At 50.6% G+C, this 25,732-nt stretch overlaps 1 protein-coding gene across 1 annotated transcript in view; it reads right to left on the bottom strand.

Annotated features, from left to right (window-relative positions):
• Positions 1-25,413, bottom strand: part of JAG1 (jagged canonical Notch ligand 1) — a 35,350-nt gene extending 9,937 nt beyond the window's left edge. Inside the window, exons 1-12 of the mRNA XM_046678277.1 lie at positions 24,862-25,413; positions 24,132-24,437; positions 15,547-15,598; positions 10,095-10,349; positions 8,342-8,402; positions 4,351-4,481; positions 3,961-4,080; positions 3,432-3,545; positions 2,086-2,199; positions 1,375-1,488; positions 908-954; positions 396-569 (exon numbers count right to left, since the gene is read on the bottom strand). Of these exons, the coding sequence (XP_046534233.1) occupies positions 396-569; positions 908-954; positions 1,375-1,488; positions 2,086-2,199; positions 3,432-3,545; positions 3,961-4,080; positions 4,351-4,481; positions 8,342-8,402; positions 10,095-10,349; positions 15,547-15,598; positions 24,132-24,437; positions 24,862-24,942 (1,569 nt within the window). The 5' untranslated portion in view covers positions 24,943-25,413. The remainder of the gene's footprint in view (positions 1-395; positions 570-907; positions 955-1,374; positions 1,489-2,085; positions 2,200-3,431; positions 3,546-3,960; positions 4,081-4,350; positions 4,482-8,341; positions 8,403-10,094; positions 10,350-15,546; positions 15,599-24,131; positions 24,438-24,861) is intronic.
• Positions 25,414-25,732: the final 319 nt, after the last annotated feature.

The raw sequence follows: 25,732 nt of genomic DNA, 5'->3' as shown, positions 1-25,732 counted from the left end.
GGAACAAAGTGAAAAGGGGTGATTCTAACTTCTCTGGGGCAGCAGACACTGGAGTCTGACCCCTTCATCTGCAGGAGTGAGGAGAACTCCCTGCATAAGATACAGTATGTCCTAGAGAGCATCCAGGTAGGCATTTGAAAAAACTGGGCAGAGTGGGCGAGAGCTGAGTCGGGGGAACAAAATGGACACAAAGTCAGATGGACAGACTGCTGACACTATGAGGACAATCACTCATCAATCTCCTTCCAGCAGCACTTGTCTAGCAGAGATCCCTAGTCAATGGGACGTTAACAGATTTCCCAGAGACTCCAGACACACAGTCAGGGGTGGGGGGAGGGGGGTGGAGAAGACTCTGCTGTAAAAACTTGGCCATCGGAGGTTCTAGCACGGCTCACCTGACAGAGGTTTCCAGAGAAACCAGTGGGACACAGACACTGGAATCTGTTGATTTCATTCTGACAGTGACCCCCATTCAAACAGGGGTTGCTGGCGCATTCATCGATGTCTCTCTCACAGTGATCGCCTGCATAGCCAGGTGGACAGATACAGCGATAACCATTAACCAAATCCTGGAAGGGGAGAAGGAGGGGGGAGAAACACATGCTTTTTTTCCTATGAATTCCACAAACACAGAGCTTCAGCGGTTTAGCATGACTGTTGCGGTTCAGCTGATTCACCGAAATAGCCAAATGCCAAGCCTCTCAAAATGTGTGAGAGGAATTTCTACGTGCATGCCTTCAGGATGACTCCCAGGAGGCTGGGCAACGTGAGCCCCAGTGAAACTTCCAGAGACTCACTTTTCACCTGCATTTTTAAATCTCCCGGGACAGAGCTCTCCCAGGGTCACAGAAATCTCAAGATCTGTTGTCAACCATTAAGGTTTTGATTTAAGCAAAGATTTACATACCCGACAGGAGGCGTCATTCTGACACTGGCCAAGGCAGTCATTAATATCTAAAAAATAAACAAGGCATCATATTAAAGAGGCAATGTACAATGAAATTGGGCTTAATTGAAAAGCTTTGTCAGCTCAGGACAGATAAAAGCTTCAAATCAGATTTCCTGTGTGCTTCCCGTGAGATAAAGTTGGGGTGGGTGGGGACCCTCCCCAATTCTTCCAGACTCAGCTCGGGAAACTTCACAGCATTGTTTTTAGCCACCTTATCAGAATATGGCTGTTTTACAGGCTAATGAGCCTGATAAAGTTTATGTTTCCATTTCTGCACTGATCACGCCCTCTCCAAAAACACTCACTCTATAAGGTTTTCCTTTTACCACTGAAGTCTCAGAACTGGAGCCGGCGGACTGACCCACGGGCAAGGGCCCTCAACACCCAAGTTTCACGAAAAGCAAAGTCGAGACAAAGTCACTCACTTATGTCACAGTTCTGACCCATCCAGCCCGGGAGGCAGTCGCAGTAGTAGCTTGCAATCAGATTCTTACAGGATTTGGCATTTACACACGGTTTGGCCTCGCATTCATTTGCATCTGAAAGAAAATGAGGATGAGCAGGGAGAAATGGAGTTTCACCCCCATCCTATCCGCCCCCCCCAAAAAGTCACACTAAGTAGTTTGTTGGAAATATGAGACATTTTCATAAGCTGGCTCGATAAGAGACACTAGATTCCCTTTATTTGGAACATCTGATCCCCCTTCCCAGCCATTATCCAATGAGGAATGCTAATTGATCGCTCTCTGGCTGCCGGTTAACGGTTAACAACCAGCCCCCAACGGAACAGCCGAGAGACAGCAGGCATTTCTGTGCGAACCCCAGCGCAGCCTAGTTGCTGGGATCTAAATGTGGCAAAAAGAATGCAGACAGCTCATTCCTCATGCAATCATCCTCGTTTGGAACCTGGCTGAACACTCCTCGGACAGACGAGTGACATGGTTCAAGGAGTCCCACGACTTTCCCACAGGGCCTAAAAGAGCGAGTCCATTTGCATTCAAGGTATTTCTCCCAGGCCTGCTGGCTGGACTCTCGGTAATAAATTACTTCTTACTACGATGGTGTGCAAACACACCACTCATCTTCCTTAACAGCTCTGATTATCAAAGCCAACCTGAGTGCAGGAATTTTCTTACCTAACTGGCATGTTTTGCCAGTCCACTGGGGCGGGCACACACACTTAAATCCGTTAACCAAGTCCTGGCAGGTGCCCCCGTGGGAACAGTTATTTGGAGAGCAGTCATCAATGTCTGTTTGACAAAAAGGGGAAGGGGGTTGGCGATTTAATCTCAATCCGTATGACAATTAGATAATTTAATACCAACCCTCATATGAGGGGCCTTCACTTAAGAGCCAGACACCTGCTCTAAGTGACTGCTACGATGACGGTAAGGCCTGATTTTAGCTTTAAATCCCCCACTGCCCCAGTTCATTTAATCCCCAACCTAAGCAGGGAGGGGGAGCCAGCTGGATCCCAGCGCATCAGCCCTCTGGTGGCCCGGGACATCAGTGCCTACTCTTTATTTTTAAAGAAAAGTCTCACTGTGGCTCAGAGGTAGCTAAGAAGAGGTAGAGAACTAGCGTTTCTTTACTGGTGGGAAATCTTATTCTTATTTGCTCACAGTTTTCCCAAAATAACACCCACCGCTATCAGACTATAGTGACCTCTTAATTCATTTACTGCCCACTTATGAGGTGCCAGGCTCTCTGAATTCCGTCATCAAGTCTTCAGAACCCTAGGAGATGGGAATTGCCACTGTGCCGTTTAAACAGGGCATGTGGAGGTAATGACTTGAGTCCCACATGTGGTGGGCAGGGGCCGCAGTGCCAGCCCAGGCAATCTGACCCCAGAACCCACATCCTTAACCATGCCACGTGCTGCTCTTGGGGTGCTGATGACAGTGGTTCTCAGGCCTGGCTGCACCTCAAAAATCCAAGAGAGCTTGTTAAAGAATATGCACTCCGCAATTTCGAGGGGAAACTGTGGGACCCAGAGGTGTGTACTGTCCAGCACCCGGGTGGTTCTGAGGTGCAGCCAAGTCTCGCAGCTGCAGTGACTATAGCCCGGGTCCCTCTTTCGGGGCCACCTGCCCTCATGACAAAACTCAGTAGTGATGACCTCCCCTGCAGGCATCTCTCCATAGCTGAGAGGAGAATCACTATGATTTGATGTGGAGGAGGCAGAGCTCCAGGGAGCCCAGGCAAAGGAAGGAGCTGTCCCGTGAGGAAGTTTCCGCAGCAGTAGACATACGCCCTAACTTAGCAGGGCAGGACAGCGGGGGTGCAGGGCCAGAATCTCGAGTGCAAAGGCCAGAATGTCAAGCCAGACCTCCCAGCAGACTGCTGGCTGCATTGCTCCCTCCAACCACGACAGTCCCATCCTTGGGACCTGACACTGTACCCAAGCCTGGGTATCTGTCCCAACCCTGGATCTCAATACAATGATTGTCTAGAAAGGACACAGGCCAAAATCCGGACTTACTTGTGGAGCACGTGGGGCCAGTCCAGCCCGGAGAGCACTCACACTCAAAGCCCAGAGAGGTCTCCTTGCAGCTGCCTCTGTTGTGGCAGGGATCAGAGAGGCAGGCGTGCTCCGCTGCAAAAACCACGGCGGCAGTCAGCAAGGGAAGCCTGCATTTTGCTCCCTATATCCCTCCCCCAACCAAATCCCACACCTGGGCCACCAGCTCCCGCTCAGTTCAAGAGAGAGAAGCAAGCGTGTGACATAAGCCTGCTGTGTCTGGGGAAGAAAGGAAATCATCCTTCTTGCTAAGCTGTCTGCAGCCGCATTCCAGGGCATCTCAGAGCTGGGGTCACTGCATCGCAAACATGCCGCCTCCCACGGTAGTCAGCATCACCCAAAAACACTTCAGCAACTTAAAGGAAGTTTCCAAGACCCACAGAACTAGGAGAATATTTTCCTCTTTGTATGAGTCCTTAAGCGTATTATTGTTTAAGCTGAATGTACAGAAAAATCAAACGAAGGGATCTTGTCCTGCTGGACCACTTACCGATTTCACAGTTGGGTCCCGAATACCCCTCAGGGCAGGAACACTGGTATTTGTCAGGACCCGTGTTGCTACAAGTCCCTCCATTGAGACACGGCTGATGAGTCCCGCAGTAATTGAGATCTGCCCAAAAGATCCCAAAAGTCACATAGAGAAGACTGTAGAGACTACTAACCCGCCACATTTCTAGCTCCAATCCTCTTTTAAAAATAAAACCGAAAAAAAACCCACAAAAACCCAAACCACAACATTAAATGCGAATGCAAACAGATTCGGAATAAAAGCCCCTGCAAATACAGAAATAGAAGTAAAACCCAAATCAGCACCATCCCACCCCAAACCTCACACTCCTCCCCAGGTCCTGGCCCACCTGGGGCCACCCCGAGGCCGTACCTTTGTCACAGAGCTGACCACCCCAGTTGGTCTCGCAGAGGCACTGCCAGGGCTCGTTACAGGTGCCATGGACGCACCCCGGGTGCGGGATGCACTTGTCACAGTACAGGCCCTGCCAGCCATACTGACACCTGGGGACAGACAGCACACCCTTTAGTCTCTAGAGCCTCTAGGGGAATCTGCACCATTAAAACCCAAGGCCGAGAAGTCCAGGCCTTTTCTGTTTTGTTTCACTTTTGGTGTCAAGACGGCAGACTTTTAACGTTTGTCCGGGGGCTTCCGCTAAACAAACATTTTCACAGTTGGGCCGAGGTCCCCTCCCAGGCGACTCCTGACAAAAGGAGGCTGTCTGGGGAGAGGCCAATGTGGGGCTGCCCTTCACAAAGCCACTCTCTTCTCAGGCTCGCAGGAAGGGGCCGAGGGTGGGGGCGTGGAATAAATCAACCAGGCCTCGGCGGGCAGACTGCAGAGGGAAAGGCAGGGCTCTCGGTGACAAGAGCCATGTGAAAGTCTCCGCCAACAGGGCACTGTGGCGATTTCTACACGGCAGCTCAGCTTGGCTCTTTGTCTAAACAGCAAGTCACGACCCCAGTGCACAAGAATGCAACGAGACCCCAAGTAGGGCAGGAAACTGCCTGGCCAGGAGGCATCATGAAATCAAACCAGGAGGGAACGGGGTCCCCTCCTCTGGCAGAGACGAGGTGGGGATCCCTGAACCGGTTTCTGCAGGGAGGGTGGAGGGAAGCAACAGCACTTGGAACCAATTCCATAGATGATTTATGACCCACTACCGGGGCGGCTTACGCTATTTTATAGTTATTTCTCATTTTGCCAAAAAAAAAAAAGGTCAACTCAGTTTATCTAGTATTGGGGAAGACTGGGGAAGGGAGTCAAGTTTCCTTTATAAGCGCCTCATTAATCGGACTCTTTCGAGGCCAAATGGTGCCTTTGATCTCCAAACAAAAACACAAACATACCCTCCACCCGGGGTGTGGGGAGGGCAGGGTCTCAGCCACTGCCCCCACAAGTTTCAAGCCCTTGGAAACTTTAACTGTCTTCTCAAAAATCAAGCTTTAACAAATGAGAGAGGAGCTGGGAGGAGGCCTGAAGGTGGAAGGAAGGTGGGGTGAGTGAGGAACAGGGACAGCCAACTATTTCCAGAATGGGGCCTGGAAGGGCCGTGGTCAGAACCAGCCACCCCCACAAGCCGCTCAGCTGTGCCTCTGGAAAACAGGCATCCCCACGAAGGAAAGGCTTTCAGTTTCCAGAGAGCTGGAGGCAGGCTAGCAAATCCCTGTCATGGGAAAATGACAGGGATCTAGCTAATAGCTAATTACCCACGGCCGAGAATCAACTTCACCCCTGAGAATACTGACTAACCACTTCCTAACTTCTAGAAACAAGCCATCCACACACCAGTACAAAGAACCACCAGAATGTGTGGTTTAATCAGACTGAGGATTCTGGTTTCTGTAAAACAGAACATCAGTCTAAGTGATAAGTGACTATTTAAAGGAGTAAATAAGAACAAAATAAATCATCTGGTAGAAATTTTTTTCAAAAATGGACACTCAGATTAGTAGGAGGTGGGGGGAGAGCCATTTGGAAAAAGACTGATATTCTTAGCTTACAAGATACTAAGAGGGAACTGATTCAGAAATAGCAATATTCTGTGTTCTCTTAGTCCCTTCCAAATTAAGGATTGCCGCACCTCTTCAACTCGTCTAATGCAACAGGGAAGAGGCAGCTGAGGACCCAGCCTCACCTTTTAACGAGAGCTGGATCCCCGAGCATAAAAAAGGAACCGCAAGAGGCCACGATGACTTCAAAAGAAAACAAATAAAAATACTGACCCTAAAGGAGGCATGCACAAAGTTATCCCAGTTTAATAATATATGATTAAGGTTCTCATGAGAAACTGAAGTGACTTTCCTCATATGATGATTCATAATTAAGTTTGATGTTATTGGCAGGCTTGCAATAAAGCAAGCATGTGCACCCAGGAAAAGGAATCGGCTTGGGAACAACAAAACGAGTAAAGTTTTCTCATGTCGGGGGAAGAAAAACACAAGAGCCCTGTAATACATAATTCTAAAGACAACTTACAGGTAACTCGACATTCAACTATTTCTGGAGCAGGACGCAACCTGAACTTCCTAAGCGAGAAGCTTCTGTTTTGATTTTCTTTCAAGGGAGGCAGAAAAGAGATGCGTTGGGAGACTATGCAAATGACGTGTGGGAAAGTGGCACCTTAAATAAATAAGGGCACCAGTGCGTGTCTGGGCAGGGAGTGGGAGGGGAGACTTCGAAAGAGAAAGGGCTAAATTCTGGAGACAAAGCCTGTTGTTCTGGCTGGGAGGGACCTCCCCTGCGCAGCAGGCAGCGTGTTTATTCTGATGACAGTAGCAGAAATCGCGGTTGGCCTCCGCTGATACTCATCTGTGCACGGAGCAGGCCCACAGTTGCTAAGGGCAGTGCTGATCTGACTTTCTCCAGAACACCCTTAATTAGGAGGGTGAAGGTAGGTGGATCCCTGCTCAACAGTTGACAGCAATGCTGTTAAACACGACAGTCAGCTGCCACCAATGGGCTTAGTATGTGAACTCCCTCAGCCTTCCAGAAAACAAACTTATCTTTGGGAAGTGTCAGAAGAGACAATTTCAGGACAACTTGTTTTTATCGTACTTCCAGCTGCCTTGATTGCCACTCCAGCTTCCCACTCGGAGCTCAGTGCTCCCCGCTGCATGGGACGGGGGACAGACAGAGTGGCAGAGTTGTAAAGACCACAGATGATTCTCCGTAAAACAGCTGTCCTCAAAACTTACTGAGCAGCAAAATCTCGTGGCAGGCTTGTCAAAAATGCAGATTTCTAGGCCAAACCCAAGGACTGGGATTCAGTGGGTGTGAGGTGGCACCCAGAAATTGGCATTTTGTCAGTTCCCTGGTTCATTTGGGGAATTATGCTTTGAGTACTGAGGTTTGGGGGCAGTAATTCCACAAATCCGGTTCTGCCACCAACAGGATCACCACTTGGGAGCCGGTGAGAAATGCAGAGCCTTGGGCCCACCTCAGGCCTAATGAACCAGGGCCCACGTTGTAACAAGAGCCCCAGGTAACATATTTGTTTGAATGCACTGGTTCAGACTATGTTTCAGAAGCTTCTCTTGTCTCAAATCAGGGTAGGTTTGGGGCAAAAGTGACAGGCCCAAAGGACCTGTTTAGTGTCACATCCAATCCACTAATCCTTCAAATTTGGGAGGAGGGAGAGTAAACTGTGAGCCTGTGTCAAAAAGCCACAGACACCAACAATATTTCCTGAAACAAGCCTTTCCCCAATTGGGATAATGTACATTTCAAGAAGTTCCAAAAACTGTAACAGGGAAGCAGTCCGGGTAGGTCTTCGTTCGCCTTCCGCATTGTCCGGGACCATAAAAGAACAGACTTCAAAGGCCTGCAGCAAAAAGTCTACATTCATCAGGCTCAACTGACAAGATTCCAGCACAGCCATTAACCTCTCAGCACCGGCCGGCTCCCGCCTGCAAAGGGGCCCGGAGATTGTGCTAATCCATTCTAAAGAATGCTCCACTTTCCCCTATGGATGGGAAAAGTGGGGGAGGGCTGGGAGTCGGAAAACCCGGGCTGGGGAGGAGACAGGGAGCCGCAAAGAAACAAACCCACATCCCTCCATCTAGTCCATTAGCACTTTAAGGGGAAGATTATAAAAACGTGTTATCAATTTACAGAACAGTTAATACATGAAGTCACTGACTATGCCCAGAAGAGTTTCTTTTCTTCCAAGAGAGAAGTGTGCACATTCCACCGGACAGCTGGTATAATTTAATAAGCTTCGGATGTGCTTATTTCATTTTTTTTTTTAAAGCTTTCTTGTCCTCCAAAGGAGGAGGCATATTCACAATAAAGTCAGTCCCCCTCTTGCATTAAAGGAATACTAAAAACAAAAACAAAACAGAAGCACAGTTTAGTCGTTTACCTGCAGTCACCTGGGAGTTTGCAAGACCCATGCTTGGGACTACAGCCCTGTCGGCAAATAGCTGTAAAAAAAAACACACACAGAAGGATGTGTCAGCACACTGCCTGTTTCTTGCCCCGCCACCATCCTAAGAAGGGCCCAGGACATTAAGCCCAGAAAACCCACAATTTTAAGAGATCTCCTATCAAGTCCATTGTGAGGAGAGGAAGATGGGAGGTGCCTGATTAAAGCCAGATTTAAACTTCAAGGCCATGCTAGCAGAGCCTCAAAACATGATCCTGACGGGACAAAATGTAAGCTAGTTGGTGGAGAAGGGCATCTTCATCGAGTCTCTAAACAGCAGCTACCCTGCTCCCTTGTCAATTCCACCCTCGCCAACAGGAGAAAAGGAGATGTAAGCCTTCCCCGTGTCACCCACTCTGTCCCATGAGAGCACATTCAGATGAATCCCAGCCTCCTTAAAACCCCCCACCGAATGCCTGGTGTCTCAAAAATCCCCTGGGACCAACAAAGTCCATCAGGCCGGCTTCATCTGGCAGGTGAACCCGGTGCCCAGACCTGCTGGTACTTTTGCCAAGTGTCCTCGCAAAGCAATTCTGCTTCCTTCGTTAAAAAAAAAAAACCTGAATAGACATTAGAAAATATTCAGCCTTAGATAGTTTTTAGGTAACAGTTACTGATTTTTAAGATACTGACTACTTAAAACACTTATGAAATCTGTCTTGCAGTTGGATCCTAGAAATGCCATCCTTTTTCACCTCTCGTCTCTAGTTATTTAAGAAAGGAAAGCAGTATTGCCCAGGGGAACTGCGAATTCCTCTCCCTTTGCCCCGCCCCTCAGTCACAGTTCAAAAATTCATTTTTTAATTTGAGTTTATCTTGAAAGAATTTACCTAATTATGTGAAGTAAGCAGAGTACATTAATGCTCATGACAGCCTATTATACGGTTAACCAGGATTACCCAATTGCTATGAATCAGAATCACTGAATTCTACTAGAAGGGGCTGGGAAGGAAGACAGCACATCTGAAAGCTTACACTACTTTGCATGGTTCAATTGTACACAAGTACGAAAGCTCGGGCTCCCCACCTGCCCCCTCCCCTCAATGCTATGGCCCCCAAAGATGCCCAGCAAAAGCCTGCCATGAGGCCGCCCCCAGCTCAGAGGCTTCATTTCCTACATTTTCCGTATCATCCGTCCAGATATGGGCTAGCCTAGTCCCATTTGGCATCTGTTTTAGGTCAGTTTCCTTGGAAGCAGAGCCTGAGAAGGGGAGTCGGGTAGAGGAGAGAGGGGTTGAGGGCAGCAGATGGGGCCAGGAAGGAGCTGAGCAAGGATGTGGTCTCAGCTGGAGTCTGCTTCAGCCTGATCCCTGGGGAAGCTCTGGAGTATGAATTGTAGCACAGAGTTAAGGCAAAGGGGGCTGACCTTCATACCCCCATGTTAGTCGTTCACAGACCGTGAGCTGGAGGGACGGGGCATGGAGTGGCTCCCGTATGGCCAAGGACAATGCTCCAGAGAAGGAAGAGCTGTGAGCTGTTAGCAGCCAACACTCAGAGCAGCTGCGGTATGGGGTGGCACCAGCATCTCCTACACTCAGCATCTTCCTGCTTCACGTCTAGGTGACAGCCAAAATCTCACCCCACCTGTGACAGCAACAGGCCGGCCACCTGAGTGGGTGGGGTGAGAACTGGACAACAAAAGCAACGGCCACTGGGAGCTGGTTCACCCACCCTGGATACCCCCACACACCTTTGTTACATTCGGGGCCCATCCAGCCTTCCACGCAAGTTTTGTTGCCGTTCTGGTCGCAGGCATAGTGTCCAAAGAAGTCATCTCTGGGCCGGCAGAACTTATTGCAGCCAAAGCCATAGTAATAGTCATCGCAGGTCACGCGGATCTGATACTCAAAGTGGGCAACCCCTGTGTTCTGCTTCAGCGTCTGCCACTGCCGGCTGGGGTTGATCATGCCCGAGTGAGAAGCCTTTTCAATAATACTGTCAGGTTCTAGAGGAAAAATAATAATAATTAATTGCATTAATGTTCACATCAGAGCCTCCTTCCCTGACAATTTGGACTATTTTTAATAACAAATGCACAGTACAAAATTCAGGCAGTATATCAGGGCAGAAAATGAAAAGTTCGTCCTCCTCCCCAGAGGCAACCACTGTTACCACTCATTTATACTTTTTAATGGGTACATAATATTTCATTGTCTGAAAATACAATGAAGTAGTTTACCTGGTTCCCAGCATGTGCATTCAGGTTGTTATGGCCTTTTGCTATTAAACAAAGCCACAACAGACAACCCTGAACATATCTCACTGTGTGTGTGCCTTTAGCAGTAAGAAATATCCTAGAAATGGAAGTGCTGAATCAAAGAGGACAAGCCGTCCACAGACAACCCCAAACTACCACCAATGAAGCCCTGCCAATTTGTCCTCCCACCAGCACAGGAAGCTGTTTCTCAACAGCCGTGGCAACACTGCATGTTATCAAACTTTCTGATCTTTGCCTGATAGGTAAAGAAGTTCTCTCTTGTTTTACTTAGCACTTAATTAGGTGATAGTGAGCACCCTTTTACATATTTAAAAAACCACTTCTATGTGTTCCTGTGAACTGTAACCTGTTTCTCTCCTCTGCCAACTTTTCTATTGCACTGTTGGTCATGATGATTTGCAAAAGCTCTTTACATATTGTGGCAAGTAGCCTCTATGGAATGTTGCTCTTGAAGAAATTTCATTATTCCAGGTAAAGGTTAGCAATCTTTCTCGTCTGGTTTTAGAGTTTTGTGTCTTGCTTTAGAAAAGCTTTGTCGACTTCTGAACTCTTTAGTGGAAGCCAAGGCGTGGGGTCACATTTTATAAATATTGTAAACTTTACCCCTTTTAAGCTGGCATTTAAATAGCAATACCACAAACTTGATGCCATTTCACCTTTGCCCAGCAGGCAGATGGGAAAACAATTCACCCCAGTTGAGAGACAGGTTGATTGAGGTTTTATTTTGAACCAAGTCTTGCTCCTTAAAGAGCGTCCTTGAGGAAAATAAACACGCCCAGAGCTCAAGCAGCTCTCAGGAGGCATAAGAAGTGGTCCCTGCCCTGAGGTCACTTATAATCTAGTCTGAGAGGAGAGACAGGTACAAAAACAGCTCTGAACAGCAGGTGTCAGGAGTTCAGGGGAGGGATGTGAAAACGAAGCAAGGTACTAAATCAGCACCCCAGCCTGGGCTCCTGTTTGTTTTCTTAAACCTGCCAGCACCAACCCTTCGCTGCCTTGTCAAATTCAAGGCCACCTTGGAAAGACGGAGTTAGGACCTACTCGCGTCTTTGTGATTCTTACCCACCCACACCCCTGTTTTTCTAGGCCCAGGGCCTGTGCTCATTTACAAGGCTATGCAAACTCTACAGGTGACCAGGAGGAAGAGGGACTCCTGGCTGTTTCCTCCACACTCCACCTCCAGCAGCACCCCAGCATTCTCCCTCTGGGTTTCTCTAACTGTCCTGTGGGTAAGACGAGCCTTGAACAAGCCCGCATACCTGCAGACTCACAGCCCAGCACGCATAGAACCACTTGCAGATAACACTTTACTAACTCAAGTTTTGCAAATAAACACAGGCCCAAGAATGACAAAAATGTCCCTCCATTAACAGTGTGTTTGCTCTGCTGTTTCAATTAAAAACTGTAGCGAGCTATTACCATGTGCTGATGAGATCTTAATAAAGGAATTATTTAAACACACGAGCCATGGCTCAAAGGCTTCCAGCTTCTCTCAAGTCAAGCAGGCATCAACAACAAACGATTCAGACAAGATTGCAGGATAATCCTAAAGGCACAGCCTGACAGGTCACTTTCAGTAGCTTAGTATGCTTTCTACTTATTTCTAGGAAACGTCATCACCACGGTCATTTCAGAGTCCTCGACGGGACTGATGTGTGTAACTGACTTCACACCTGCATGACAGTTTTCCTAACAGCTGAGAGGCTGGGAGTCAGTGTGTGCAACAGGCTTTCTGGCATCTGGGTCACAAAGAGCAAGTTTGCTCCTTCTAGGCTGCTGCCCCCTGAATCACACTTCTATCAGCTGGGGCATCATACATGTATCCGGGGCGGTTCCCTCGGTAATCCAGCTTTATGACTGGGAAGGATGTTACCAGGCCTTCCTGCCGTCTGCAACTGCATGAAGACAGGGCACGAAGCACCCAGGACAGCCTTGCGGCCAAGGAGGAGGTAATGAGAGGCGAGTCTGAGCATAACTCCGGGACCAGGCCAACCCACAAACCTGGACAGAAGCCTGAGCCAAGAAGGCTAGGCCATGAGGAAAACCTGGTCTTAAGCATGCCTATTTGTATTGAGCATTACAATCAACTGAAACCATTTTATTTGGTTTCCGGGAGAGAAAGAAAAATTTGGACCCTTATATACCTCAGTTCTGAAATGTAACAGAAACGACCTTGGAGGACTGATGACAGCAGGGCCAGCCTTAGACAATATTTTCTAACACATGAACAGCACCTGGGCTTTGTTGGGGCCAGACTCTGCTTGTGAGGGTTCATTGCAGAGATGATCTGAGAAGGAATTCTCTGTTCCAAAACTCAGGGTCTGGCCTCTAATGCAAAGCCAGGATGTTTGCAACTTGTTTGGGCCACAAAGAGCAGCCAACTCCATTTGGGTTGCTATACATCCTCAGCTTCTGCTCTCAGGCAGTACAGGCCCTTGGGAGGGACAGAGAGTGAAGAGATTAAAGAACAAAACATTCCAGGCAGAGCAAAGAGCATGTGCAAAGGCCCCGAGGCAAGAGAGAAAGTGATGCATTTGAGGACAGAAAGGTGACTGATGGGATATGACTGGACTACAGATATGATAGATGACAACGTGCAAGATGGAACTGGCAAGAAGACAAGGTTGGGCTGTGCGGGCCTTTGGGGCCACACAAAGATCTGTCCCAAGAACAACAGGAAGCCACTGAGTGATTTTTATTAAAGGTGGCAATCAAATGTTATGTTCGGAAAAGACCAGGAAAGTAGGAGAGTGGAGAAAGCACTGGAAGTGGACCAGAATGGATATGAGTGGACTAATTCGGCTGCTACTCTAAGAGTTCAGGCACTAGCAGATGGCCCAGGGTAGTGGCCGGGGAGATGGCGGGAGGGACTCCGATTCTAGCAAAGTGTTGGAGATAAGAACTTGGAGCTGGGTTAGATATGGATGCTAAGAGAAAGGGAGGTACACAGGGAGCCTTCTAGATTCCTGGCTTTCAGAACTGGGTGTTTAAATGCTAGTGCCAGTCGTCCAGAAAGGTCTCTAGGGAGGAGAGTGTTTTTAGAGAAGGAAGATGCCAAATTTGGTTGTGAATGTGAATTCAAGATACCTTAGAAACATCGAGAGAGAGAGGCTGAATCATCCCAGCAAACCCCCTCTCCTCCTCACTGGTTCACAGAGTGAGCATCAGTGACCTGCAATAGGTGTGCTGTGACTTTGCAACAACCCCTTTCTTCACGAGTAGGGGTCTGCAATCCCGTTATCCCCACCCCAAGTCTTCTGTCTGCCCTTCCAGGGATTTGGTTCCCCCACAGCAAGAGGTGAAATGCCCCAGAACTCCAAAATGGGGCTACCCCAAAATGAAGACAACTGGTCAGCTCTGGATGGGCACTGGGTCCCCGGGGCACAGCCACCTGACCTGTGGGGTGACAGAAGGCCCAGGAAAGGCCTTGCAGATACTAGAGGGTCACCCATACGTCCATAACCAGCATCCTGACCCGGCTCTTATGACAGGCCAGGATCAGCCTCAAGGACATGCACCCCACCCAACAGACTGTTTTAACATCTAAAAGGGAGCAGAAGCAGAACACTACCCCTGCCCCAGAACATTCGAAGAGCCTACTTCTGCCCTCCCCACCCCCACCTTCCTACTGCTTAGTTACCATTGTAAGCAGGTCACAATGACATAACGCTCACAGTCCCCAAGGTTCATGGCAGGGGTGGGCGGGGAGAACAAACAGATGTCTATGACCCTGATTGGCATTAGCCACAACCAAGGCTTGTCACCCCCACACACACCACAGTGGGACGGGGGTGCCCCTTGGGGAGGAAGTCCACAGATCTGCACTTCAGATGCCAAAGCAAGAGGAGTGACCCAGATGGCCTGGAGCCTCTGGCACACAGGGCTCAGCAGGAGGGTATGGCCCCAGGCGGCCCATGGAGCCAGCTACAGTCCAGAGGTGGCCCATCTGGCACACACCAAGCCCGCACGGTGCCCGTTCTGGGCATTCGCCTTTCTCAGATTCAGTGAGCAAGGGGGGAAAATGCTATTCGCAGCAAAAACACAAAGAAAATGTCAGTGAGGTAGGGAAACAGAAGGGATAAATTCAGAGAAGAATGGAGGGCAAAGACAAGCTGGATCAACTCTCCCTCCTGTGCAGACCAAGAGATTTCAGCGTGAATCAGGTTTTCTGATGACAACCACCCAGCTCCTGCTGGCAGAAAGTGAACTGGCAGTCTCAGCGAGGGAGGGGAAACATGTTTTTAAGTTACTACTGAAGAGCCAAGACTACCTGTACGTCGGACTGGACGGCTGCCTTTTCCATTCGCACACTCTATGGCTTCCCCACCCAAACCCACCCCGGCAGCTCCGAGAAGCAACCTGCACCGCAAAGAGTCGTCTTTCAGACGGGGACAAGGCGAGCGCGTACCTGTGAGGCTCTGGAAACCGCTTCAATGGCAGGTTTGTCGGGCACAGTGTGGGAAACCCAGCCTGCTGGAAGCTCACCTGCCCAGCGAGTGAAATTCAAGGTCGGCCTCTGCCGTGCCGCCTCTGCCGGCTTTATCTTTCCGATGAGAGATTAAACGCTCACTTAAAGTTTAAATGGACTTTTAAAAAGTCACTACTTTGATCCTTTAGCAGTCTACAAGGTTTTAAAGTTGTAAAACCATTAAGATCTCTATCCCGAAGATAATCTAGGTCCCACATTCAGGGACTGAGTTAACTGGGAATCTGTCCTGGCCACTTAATATGGCAGGCGAAAATTCTAGGGGAAGTTACAGAAAAGACTCTACTGAGAGGTTCGCCCTGGGGGGGCGGGGGGCAGATGGCAGGGGTGGTAGAAGGTCCCCGAAGCACCCAGGGGACACCAGCTCTGACAAGTACCATATGCCAAGCACTTCTGGAGATGCGCACTTCGAGAAAAGTCCATTGCTGCGATACTTACGGACAGTGTCGTTACTGGAATCCCACGCCTCCACAAGCAAAGTGTAGGACCTCTGCAACACAAAGAAACAACAGCTTAGTCTCAGAAACAGGGTCTGCTCCTGAACAGCATGCTTTCTTAGCCTCTCCCCACACCCCGCCAAATAAAACCATAAAGCCGAAATGAAAATTCTATTTGCTGTCAAATTGAGGTGTTGAGTGTTTACATCCAGGCCAGCTGCCTCGTCCTCCCCAACACCCACCCCAGGTTGACTCCTTCAGCCTCTCAGGGGCCCGCTCTGGTTATCATGCAGGTGCCCCAAAGTCGTGATGGGGAAATGCCACCTTCCTATATGTGAACGCTTGGCATATAGTTTTCCAAAACTTTCCAGACACTAACTCTAGTGCATGAGAAACACAAAGAATTTATTCTAAGCTAACCTAACCAGGTATTCGCGTGGGGGGGGAGGGGGTCCCTCATCCAGTGAGGAGGGCTGGGTATTGCTAAGGTTACAGTGTGGGCCCTGGTGGGGCGGTCCCCAGGGAGGCCCCCTTTTCCTTTTCAGAACCCCTTTGAAAGCCCTGTCTGTGAGACCATCTCGGCTCCCACAAGTATCAGGTGACTCTAGGAAGCAGGAGGGGGGTGGGTGCAAAGAGACTCCTAAGACAAAGGCAGAAACTGAACTTGGGGGTGCATGGGGGGCAGATCCTGGGGACGACAGTACAAAAGAGAGAGACAGCCACACCGCCACGAGGTATATTTATTGATGAATTTATCTGTCAATAAGATCTCACATTCCAGGAATAATCAGAGTCCACTAACTAAACAAATTCCCAGGACACTGGCGGGAAGCCAGCTATCATACCAAAGGCACCTTTTATCTTCCAGGCTTATCTGAGAATTCCAACTCCCCCCAAAATCCAAGCCATTAGCAAATTCCCTCTTTGACTCAGATCTTCATGTGTAATTTAGAATGAGGTCAGCCCCAAAAAACACCAGGGTTTAAATAAACCTTCTGCTATCTCGGTGCTGGAGAAATATACCCGAGGAGGTGGGAAGAAAAGGCACATGAACCCTTTTATGTATCCCCGCAGTGTCACTGTCAGACACCAGTACCTCGGAAATAGTCGTGTATTTGATCAAATAATACCGTGCCACCAGAAACGCACCGTGGCTAAAAGAGGTAGGCACCTACAAGGTGAAGGCAGACGTGGCGAAAAGGAAAAAAAGGAGTTTCATTCATAACTCAAGACGAGCTTACTGCTCACACAGCGACACGGCAGGTCGTCTCTGAACATAAAAATATCTTGTGATAGACCCTGCCTTGGAATTCAGCCGAAATATGTTTCATACTCAAAGCAGAGTAGGATTCCATTTCGTTCACTGATAACTGTGGGAAAATGCTGAGAAAAGCAAGCAAAACCGGGCAAGCCGGGGCACATCCCCAGCCCTCTCCTGTTAGTGGTCAGAGGTCCAAGTTCATTGTTGTCCTTGTTAATATTTTATTAGTGAAAGTTACACCTTACTTACAGCCTCTAAGTTTCCTAGGACTTCCTACAAATTACATGACTCTTCCCTGAGAGCAGCAAGAAATTATGTTTCTCTAATGATCTGAGGCCAGAGCCAAGTCCAGATGAGGCCAGATGTGGGGCTGATTCTGTATAATTAAGCCCTTCATTTACTGGTCACGTTGAGACCCACGTTCGTCACTTCCACATATTGTTGTAATTAATCCTCTGATTAAATGCATTGATACCCCAGAGTTTTGACAGACTTGCACAAGCACTAAACACCTAACACCCACAAACCCCACAGAAAGGGAAGGTGTCCCAGGACTGAGCTGGCACAACAGCGTTAGCTCTGCTTAATGCTGAAGAAAGAAGGCATCTTGGGTCTTGCACAAGAACTCGGAAGACCAAGCTGTCTGCCAGGCTCATCCTCGCCAGAACTGGGAAGGCTTCAGAAGCTGCTGACCAACACTGCCCCACCTGGAGGGAAGTGGGTGGCACAGAGTTCTAGATACTGCCCATGTCATGATTTTCCACAAACTGCCTTCTCAGAGGTGGAGATGGGGTGAGGGCCAGGGGCTGCAGCGTCGGCAACAAAGCCTTGCCCAAAAAATAAATCAGAAAGCCCTGGACCCTCTCTTCCCCTGTTTCAGAGAAGAGATGATGGTTCTAGGACTCGGCTGCTGGGGCAGGAGGATTCCTCCCGCCGGCCTTCAGAGAAAAGCTCTCCCTCCAAGGCTCCTATTAGGAGGCACTCTCGCCTCCCACTCCATCCCCACACCATAGATCAACAATCAAGATAATTTGGCAATGATTATTAGTTGCTAGGGAAGTTTAATTTTTCCCAGGCCCACGCTTGACCTCTGTACATTCCCGAATATACATCCCGACTCCGAGATCCAAACCACGCACACCTTATGCCATCAAAGTAGGGTACCAGGCTGCAATCTGCTATGATCACGTCACACCCAATTAGCCACTGCAAATCTGACCCCCAGCAGAGGCTGAGTCCCCCGGGCCCTCCTAAGGGCTTGAATGGGGTGCCCCGTAAGATGACAGGCGAGTGTTCCAACTTACCTAGTTCATACAAAAAAAAAAAAAAAACAAAAAAACAAAAAGAAACAGCAAATACCTGGATTTTTCTTGGTTTCAAACTATAAAAATAAGATTCTTACAAAGAGTCACCTAGCTTACAGCTTTTTTGTTTTTTTGTAAATTTTTCCACAAAAATGGCCTGGGGGCAGAGCAAGAGGGAAAAGTAGCTAACTGAGCTTCAGTCTCCATCTGCAGAGTGAGTCACTTCTGCCCCTTCCCAGCTCCAGGCGGCTGGTCCTCATTCTGCAGCAGGAAAGAAGAGTGATCAGCTTTCAGGATGACCTTTGGGGAGCATTTCCGTGGAATTTTACCTAGAAGAGGGTCCTGGCACCAAAGCCCCAAGGCATCCCAGAACCACTGGGTCCTCCGAAGCGCCTCATCCCTCCCTTGGCACTCAGGCTGCGGGAGGGCCCTGTTCTGCGTCCGTCCCACTCTCGCGTGGTTACCTTGGCACCGGGCAGAGTGGTAAGCACTTAATTGCCACATTAAGAAGGGGGGATGTAAGAAACAAAGGTAATTGTGTTGGCAGCTGGGAGCTTCCTTTTCCTGGCAACAGTGGCAGCCAAACCAAGCCCCGAGACGCGGCTGCCTCCACTCCTGCCAAACTGATGGACACAAACAAACCGCCATCCAAACGGCACGCGCGCAGCATCCAAACCCCAGGCCTGAGGAACGCACACCCTGGGGACGCCCGAGGTGCCCACGGGGGCCATTGTACAGAGTCGGTCGGGCCCGGGGTTTGTCTGGGGCCCTGTACTCTGCTGATTCAACTGTTGCTTCCTGGTGCTGGCCCTGTAGTGGCATTATTTTTGAAGAGGCCGCATTATTCTCTGTAATCCTCAGTTCAGGCAGTCCGGCCACACTATTGTCCTGCCTGCGTCTGGGTGGCCAGAGGATAAAATATTCCAGTCACAAACATATTAAATAAAGGCTTCCGAGATTTCATGTGTGGGCACACGCGCACACAGCCCACGTAGGGGAAGGCTTTGGCAAGGTGAGGCATGACCGCCCATAGCATCCCAGCTAAGGAGATGCAGTCTTCGAAGAAGGCAATTTAGTTTGCAGGGCTTGACATTTCAATAGAGTCCGATCTGGTTACAAAGGGTGATTTTCTCATGAAAGCCCACCTCAAAGACTCACCAAGTGGGCCCCAAAGCTCATACCCCGATTGGAGACGCTCAATGAGGTGCCCCCACCCGCTTTCCCATCATTACCCTTACCTGTTTGAAAAGCATCCCACTGATAATTAAATGCACCAGTTACAAAAGGGTGGCGAGGTTAATAGATCGAATACCGAGCAGCCAGCCAAGCACAACCGTCCGGCTCACACACAGCAAGCCTGAACAAGAAGCCTTTCTGCTTATTTACCAAAAGCGCACAAAAACTGGGCTGAGCTGCTAGAGGGCTCTGAAGGTTTGACTATTTACGTTCCACTTTTAACCAGTGGGAGCTGCGTTGCAGAGTTTCTCCCCTGTGTGCATACCACACCAGCGACAAAAGTCAGTGGTGCCACAAAAACAAGAGGCACAGGGCAGGGTAGTCCATGCAGTGATCAGACCCCAGCAAGGAAGTCACAAACAACATGGCCACTCAGCCTCCATGAGCCAAGATAAAGGTGGGACGTTTCTGAACCAGAAACCTGCCTCACCTCTGCTCCCATTCTAGGAAACACAAGAATCACCATTTTCCACGCACCCTAATTCATCTCCCTAAAATTGAAAAATAGGTTAAGTTGGTTTTGTTCTAATTTTTTTTTTTTAATATATTTAAAAGCTGGAGCCAAGTGTCACTTCTCTCAGCAGCTCCAGACCTAAACTCAGGGGTTGGTGGGAGGAACGTGCCTCTAGAAGTTTACCAAGGGGGAATTCTCAGGAATATTTGCCTTCATGGATTACAACAATAATTGTATGCACATCCAGAGATTATGCATTCTTACATTGTAACTAATCTTGAAGGCCTGACATTGGAACCAAGTTCTGGCCCTTCTACAATGGGCCAGTGGCTGCTGTGAATCCAGCCAAGGCCTCTGTTTGCATTCCTGTTTTCAGATGGGGGAACGTGAAGCCTCCTTGTTGCCTTGGCTTTGTTTTTTGTGAAGCACATGTTTCCTCCACACTAAACTTCCCACACGCCTGCTACCCGAAGGGTCCCTCGCGGCTCTGCCGTAAAGATTTTAGGCAGTATGTATTCAGGTTGCTGGGTTTTCTGGAGGCCACACACCTATAAGCAGCTGCTTCCTTTCTCCTTACCCATCCAACTCTCCCAACAGCCTCGATGCCAAAAGCTTCACCTTCTCTAAAAATGTTTGCAGTCCCTGTAGAATTATGGGTGTGGAGTTGGTGGGTTACAAACTCAGGTAAGTACTGGAGGTTTGAATAAGTTGCTAAGAAACAAGACAACAAGAAGGAAGAAAACACAAAGAAGGTTACACCTGGAAGAGGAAAAACTCTTAGAAACCAAGTATCTTGAATAGGGATTCCATTTCGAGGGCAGCCATTCCGTAGACACTTAGCAAAGTGAGCACAGCTCTCCTTTCCCCCAAGCCCGGTTTTGCAATACAGACACATCATTTCATCGCTTTAATTTGAGGTAGGTGTCTTAGGACAAAGGGTGTTTTCTCCACATGTAGAAAGTCCCTTGCTCTGAGCACGTACACATATGTGCTGTTTGTCTGCATGCATGCTGACCTCGTGGGTCGTACCTACTGCCTGTAGAAAGGAGCCACCTCAAATGAGAGCCCCGTCCCTCCGCGAGTCCACACCACATCTGCGGAGGCTCAGGGACCAGGAAACGCAGCAGAAGGCAGAAAGGCAAGGACTTGTCAATTATATCGAGATTAACCTTGGCATCTGATTCACCCAAACCGCTGGCAGTTACTCTTTCAGGCCTTCAGTGTGAAGGGGGCCAAAGCTGGCATCCCTCTGCTATGTAAGAATTTACACTTCATTGGATTTTCCTAAAACACTAAGTTCATCTTAGTCTTTCATCAATGTCAATAGCGTTTAAATATGAGGCTGAGAGACCAGATCGCTCAATGGCTTCCCCCAGTTTCTCTCGATTCATTCCACTTTAGGGCCAGCAATGCATGGATGCAGCTAACTGGGGTTCGGGAGTTCCTAAAAAGCTTTGGGGGCTGGGTAGTGGTAATTATGCTAATGTATTTTTAATAAGCAGGCTACTGAGATTAAGCACTAATCTTGGGAAGTGCAACTTAAACCATTTCAGTGATTTATGAATGGTTATTCCCAAATCATTTCTCGTTGAGCCCAATTACCCTCTCACGATGTGTGTTCTTATCACGGGGACCCCCGAGTGGAAGATCATAAATCAGGCTAGTAGCTCAAATCAAGCCCCTCCAAGCAGCACTGGTATGAGGACCAGAAGCTACCAACGAAAACTACAGGACTGGGGCAGGGACACCAAGTGGGACGTAATCAGACACTATGCATCAGGCAGGCCCACCTTTACAGAGCTTCCCACGTGGACACTGGGATGTGGATTATATTTCATATCCGACCGAATCATTTCCTCCTCTTCCTCTCCAGAACATGACCAGTTCTTTGATTGGGGTCATAATTCCAAACAAAAGACACGAATTACATCACCTTCTAAACTGACCTTCTACTGTGCACCCTGAACCACAACTCTTCCACTGTCAGCAAATTTGGGGGGACCCACGTGAACGGTAATTGTGGCTGCCTAGGGGTTGGAAGCTCAGGTGGCTGAAAGTCCAAGGCGGTTTGACATTTTTTTTTTTTAAACCCTATATCTTCCTCGTTACATCTCGAATTCTGTACCAAGCTCAGTTATGACCTATGCAAGGAAATCAGTTTTAAATAGACATGCTTATTAATATTTAAGTGCCAAACTGAATGAAGCTGTGCTATCCACTGCCACACTTCTCCGGCTACCTAAGTGCTTTCGCTTCAGTTAACACTCACCCTGGACTCATTCCTGAAAGTTACAGGCTGCGGTGTTTCTGCAATCACGCTCCGGAAAACAAACTAAAACGATACACCAACTCCAACTTCTCTGGGGAAGTAAAGCTTCTATTTCACAGTAGGCCTTTTTGGGGGCGGCAGGGGGGACACTTGTTTATGAGTGATACACGCATTTGGCTCAACTTCAAAAGAACCACTCTCTCCTGGAGCCCCAGCGGCCTCCCCCATTCTAGAAAAGCGTAGAGTCTATTTCATGGTTGGTGACCCGTGGGGCCTGAAACCACAGAATAGCACCAGCAGATCAATCGTCTCTCTGCCCTCACACACCGCTTCCGCTCCTTCCCCATCCAGGACTCTCTGCCAAGTGTCAAAAGGGGACAGACACACCTTCTAGGTCATTTCCCTCGCCAGCCTGGGGAGCAAGGCTCCCTGTTTTCATCCCAGCCATCCTCTGACCCTGCTCTCCAAAATGAGCCTCAGCCAGGCCTGCAGCTTTTCCACATCACTAGTAAGATTCCTTTTATGGTCTTGTGAAAAGCAAGGGGCTCCGGAGGGATCCTCGGAGGGTGGAACCACCTGCAGGCCCCTTCCCCCTCAACTCCAAACACACGTTCAAGGGCGGTCAGAATCCGCAGTCAACGTGGGCCCAACCAGATTAAAAAGCGGCCAACCTCTTTAGCTTAAAGTTCTCCCTAATAGGGGATTAACAAACAAGATACACGCTCTTTGTCAAAAATGAAATCCCACAACACAAGCAGCCCTCCGTTCTGGGAAAACTCCACATACCACGGGTTTTTATAAGCCCCTTTTAGTGCCACGTTCCTGATAACTGTCTTATCTCACGCACGGCAGAGGGCATTTAATAACGCCAGCTCGTGTAAACGTGGGCCTTGAAAGCCACTCCAAGTTTCACAGCAGACATTCTCCCCAAGTTGCGAATCACAGCCGCAGCTCGCGGGTAGGAGGCAGCAGAGCGCACCCCATCAGAGCACGTGGCGGAGAGTATTCCCCCGGGGCGCCGAGCTCCCCCCCTCACCACCCACCCTCCCAGCACAGGCTGGGCCAAGCCCGGGTCCTGGCAATGAGTCACGCCTCCTGGACAGCAGGAGCGAGCGGGGCAGAGGGCACCAACATTTTCCCCTTTCCTCTCCTTCTGCAATCGCACTCATCTTCCTTCCACCCATTTCAGGATGTTGTAAGGGCCTCGAGCGGCTCCAGGGCCGGCGTGGTGGTCAGGGGGTGTCCGTGCACTTGTACCCGCAGAGTCCGCCTCAAGCGGGCCGCCACTTTCAGGCCTTGGCACGCCCCCGAAGGCTTGAGGGGCCTGTGCACCCGCCGGACGAGGGCGCACCCCCGCCCTTCCCGGGTAAGTTTGCAAACACAGCTGTTCCAGAGCCCGGGAACCTCTGGAAGTTAAGCCACAAGGGCTACACCGCGCGGGGGCGAGGGCAGGAAGGGGCCGGCAGGGGGCGGAGGCTCCGGGACCAAAAGCTCCGGCGAAGAGCCGAAGACCCCCCTGCGGCGGTCGCCCCCGGCCCTCGCGCCCAGCTCGGAGCGCGCCCCCTCACGCCCCAAAATCTCCCCGGGAGCAGCGGGAAACGGGCTCCCCCACACCCTCCAGGAAGGACACACCCGCCCTCCAGGCCGCTCACGGGAAAGGGGAGGGTGCCAATTTGGACGGCGTTCGAAGGCCAGAATTGCGCGGAGTCCGCCTTCCGCGGAGCATCAGGTTTAATTGGTTAAGCAAAGATCATCTATAGGGTGGGGGGGAGAATTAGTCTGGGGCCTTCAAGTTGCAAGTTTAAACCGGCCTTCCTGGGATGCTTGCCCTACAATCCCCTCTGGGGTCCCCACTTTTGTGCGCTTAGCAAAAGGCAGCGGGGATGGGGCCTGCCGAGGTCTAACTATAGAATCTCGGCTCCCTAACCCTCCACCCCAAAAGACTTCCCCAGTGAGCGCCGAATTTCAAGCCAAAACCCTTAAATCCCGCATGAGAAAGCAGGGCTCGGCAGGCGCGGGTGCGACCCTCGGCCGGGCCTCCCCCCTTGCGTCGGTCACTCACCGGCCAGGCGAAACTGAAAGGCAGAACGATGCGGTTACGTTCGTTGCCGCGACTGCCCTTGAGGTTGAAGGTGTTGCCCCCGATGACAGGAGTGGACCCCGAGCCGAAACTGCAAGGCCCCCCGGCCGTGACGCGGGACTGGTACTCCTTGAGGCACACTTTGAAGTACGTGTCACACTCGTCGCGGGCGCACTTGCGGTCCCCCGGGTTCCGGGCGCCGCCGCAGCAGTTCCCGTTCTGCAGCTCCCCATTCACGTTCTGCATGGACAGGATCTCCAACTCGAACTGGCCAGAGGCCCCGCACACCTGCCGGTGAGGGAGAGAGGAGGTCATTGCAGGGGAAAGTTATTTTCTTCGAGGGTGGAAGTGGCGACTCTCTCCCCGCCCGCCCCGACGAGCTCTCGGAGCCAAGAAAAAATAATTTTGCAAAACTGGGCGCAAGGGCTCAACGTGATTCCCGGGCATAAAATGCACGAGTGCGGGAGAAATCCGACGACTACCCCCGGGGAGCAGGAGCGGAGCGAACGCGCCCCCTGCCCAGCCTGGCAATATACTTAGGAGGCTGGGGGCTCCCACAGCCCAGGTGCAGCCTGCCGGGCGCAGGGGCCCGGCCAGGGAGCCGGGCGCCCGAGGACTCCCGAGCCCGCTCGGGGCGCTCAACCGCAGGCGTCCGGGACGCCGCGAGGAAAAGAAGAGGGCGAGCCGGGAGGGAGGCCCGGCGGGCTCCTACCTTGGCTCGCAGGGCGCAGAGCAGGGCGAGCAGGAGGCTCAGGGGGCGCCCGGGCCGGCCGCGCGTCCGTGGGGACCGCATCGCTGCGCCGCGCGCCGCGGGCACTCGGGACGCTGCCGCCGCCGCCGCTGCTGCTGCTCGCGCTGGTGCTCCCGCCGGTGCTGCCGTCGCCGCTGCTCCTGCGGCCGCCGCGTCCCGGCTCTAATATACTCCGCCGATTGGAGCATGCACGACTGGAAAACAACACCACTTTTCAAAAGCCCTTTCAAGAGCGGCCCGTTCCAGAAGGCAAAGAGCCCGGCCTCCTTTTATTATTCTGATCGCTTCTTTGAGGCGCTCCCCCTCCTCTTCCACCTCCCGGCTTTCTTTCCTTCTCTCGCGCTCCCTTTCTTTTATTATTATGATTATGCGCAGCCTTTTATTCCCTTTCAGATCAGCTGCATAGAAAGGAGGGAGGGAGGGGAGGGAAAAAAAAAAAAAAACCGAGCCCAGCTCGCGGGCCGGCCGCAGGTAACACAGTGACGCGTGCCCGCCCGGCTCTCGGAGAGGGACTCGGAGAGCCCGTCTGGGAGCCGCGGCTGGGGCTGGCCACCTCTACCCAGCGCGCCGGGCAGGCGCATGCGCGCTTATTAATATTCATGAGGGGGCGTGTCCAACCAGACCACGCCCCTCCGGGTTGGCGGGGTGGGGGAGTACTGGGAGGAACTTGGAAGGGCTTGGGGGTCGGGGACACGCAGGCCGGCGTAGACGTCGGGGGGGTCCAGCGCAGACCCCCGCCTTCCGGAGCATGGGCCCAGCGGCAAGGCAGGGAGGGCGCGGGAGGAACTTGGAAGTGTCCGTTGCTCGGGGACGCCCGCGGCCCCCCGCGTGG

Source organism: Equus quagga, chromosome 12 (assembly GCF_021613505.1).
Source record: "Equus quagga isolate Etosha38 chromosome 12, UCLA_HA_Equagga_1.0, whole genome shotgun sequence".
Classification (NCBI taxonomy): Eukaryota; Metazoa; Chordata; class Mammalia; order Perissodactyla; family Equidae; genus Equus; species Equus quagga.
The sequence above is the reverse complement of the archived record's forward strand: the minus strand, read 5'-3'. Positions and strand labels throughout refer to the sequence as shown.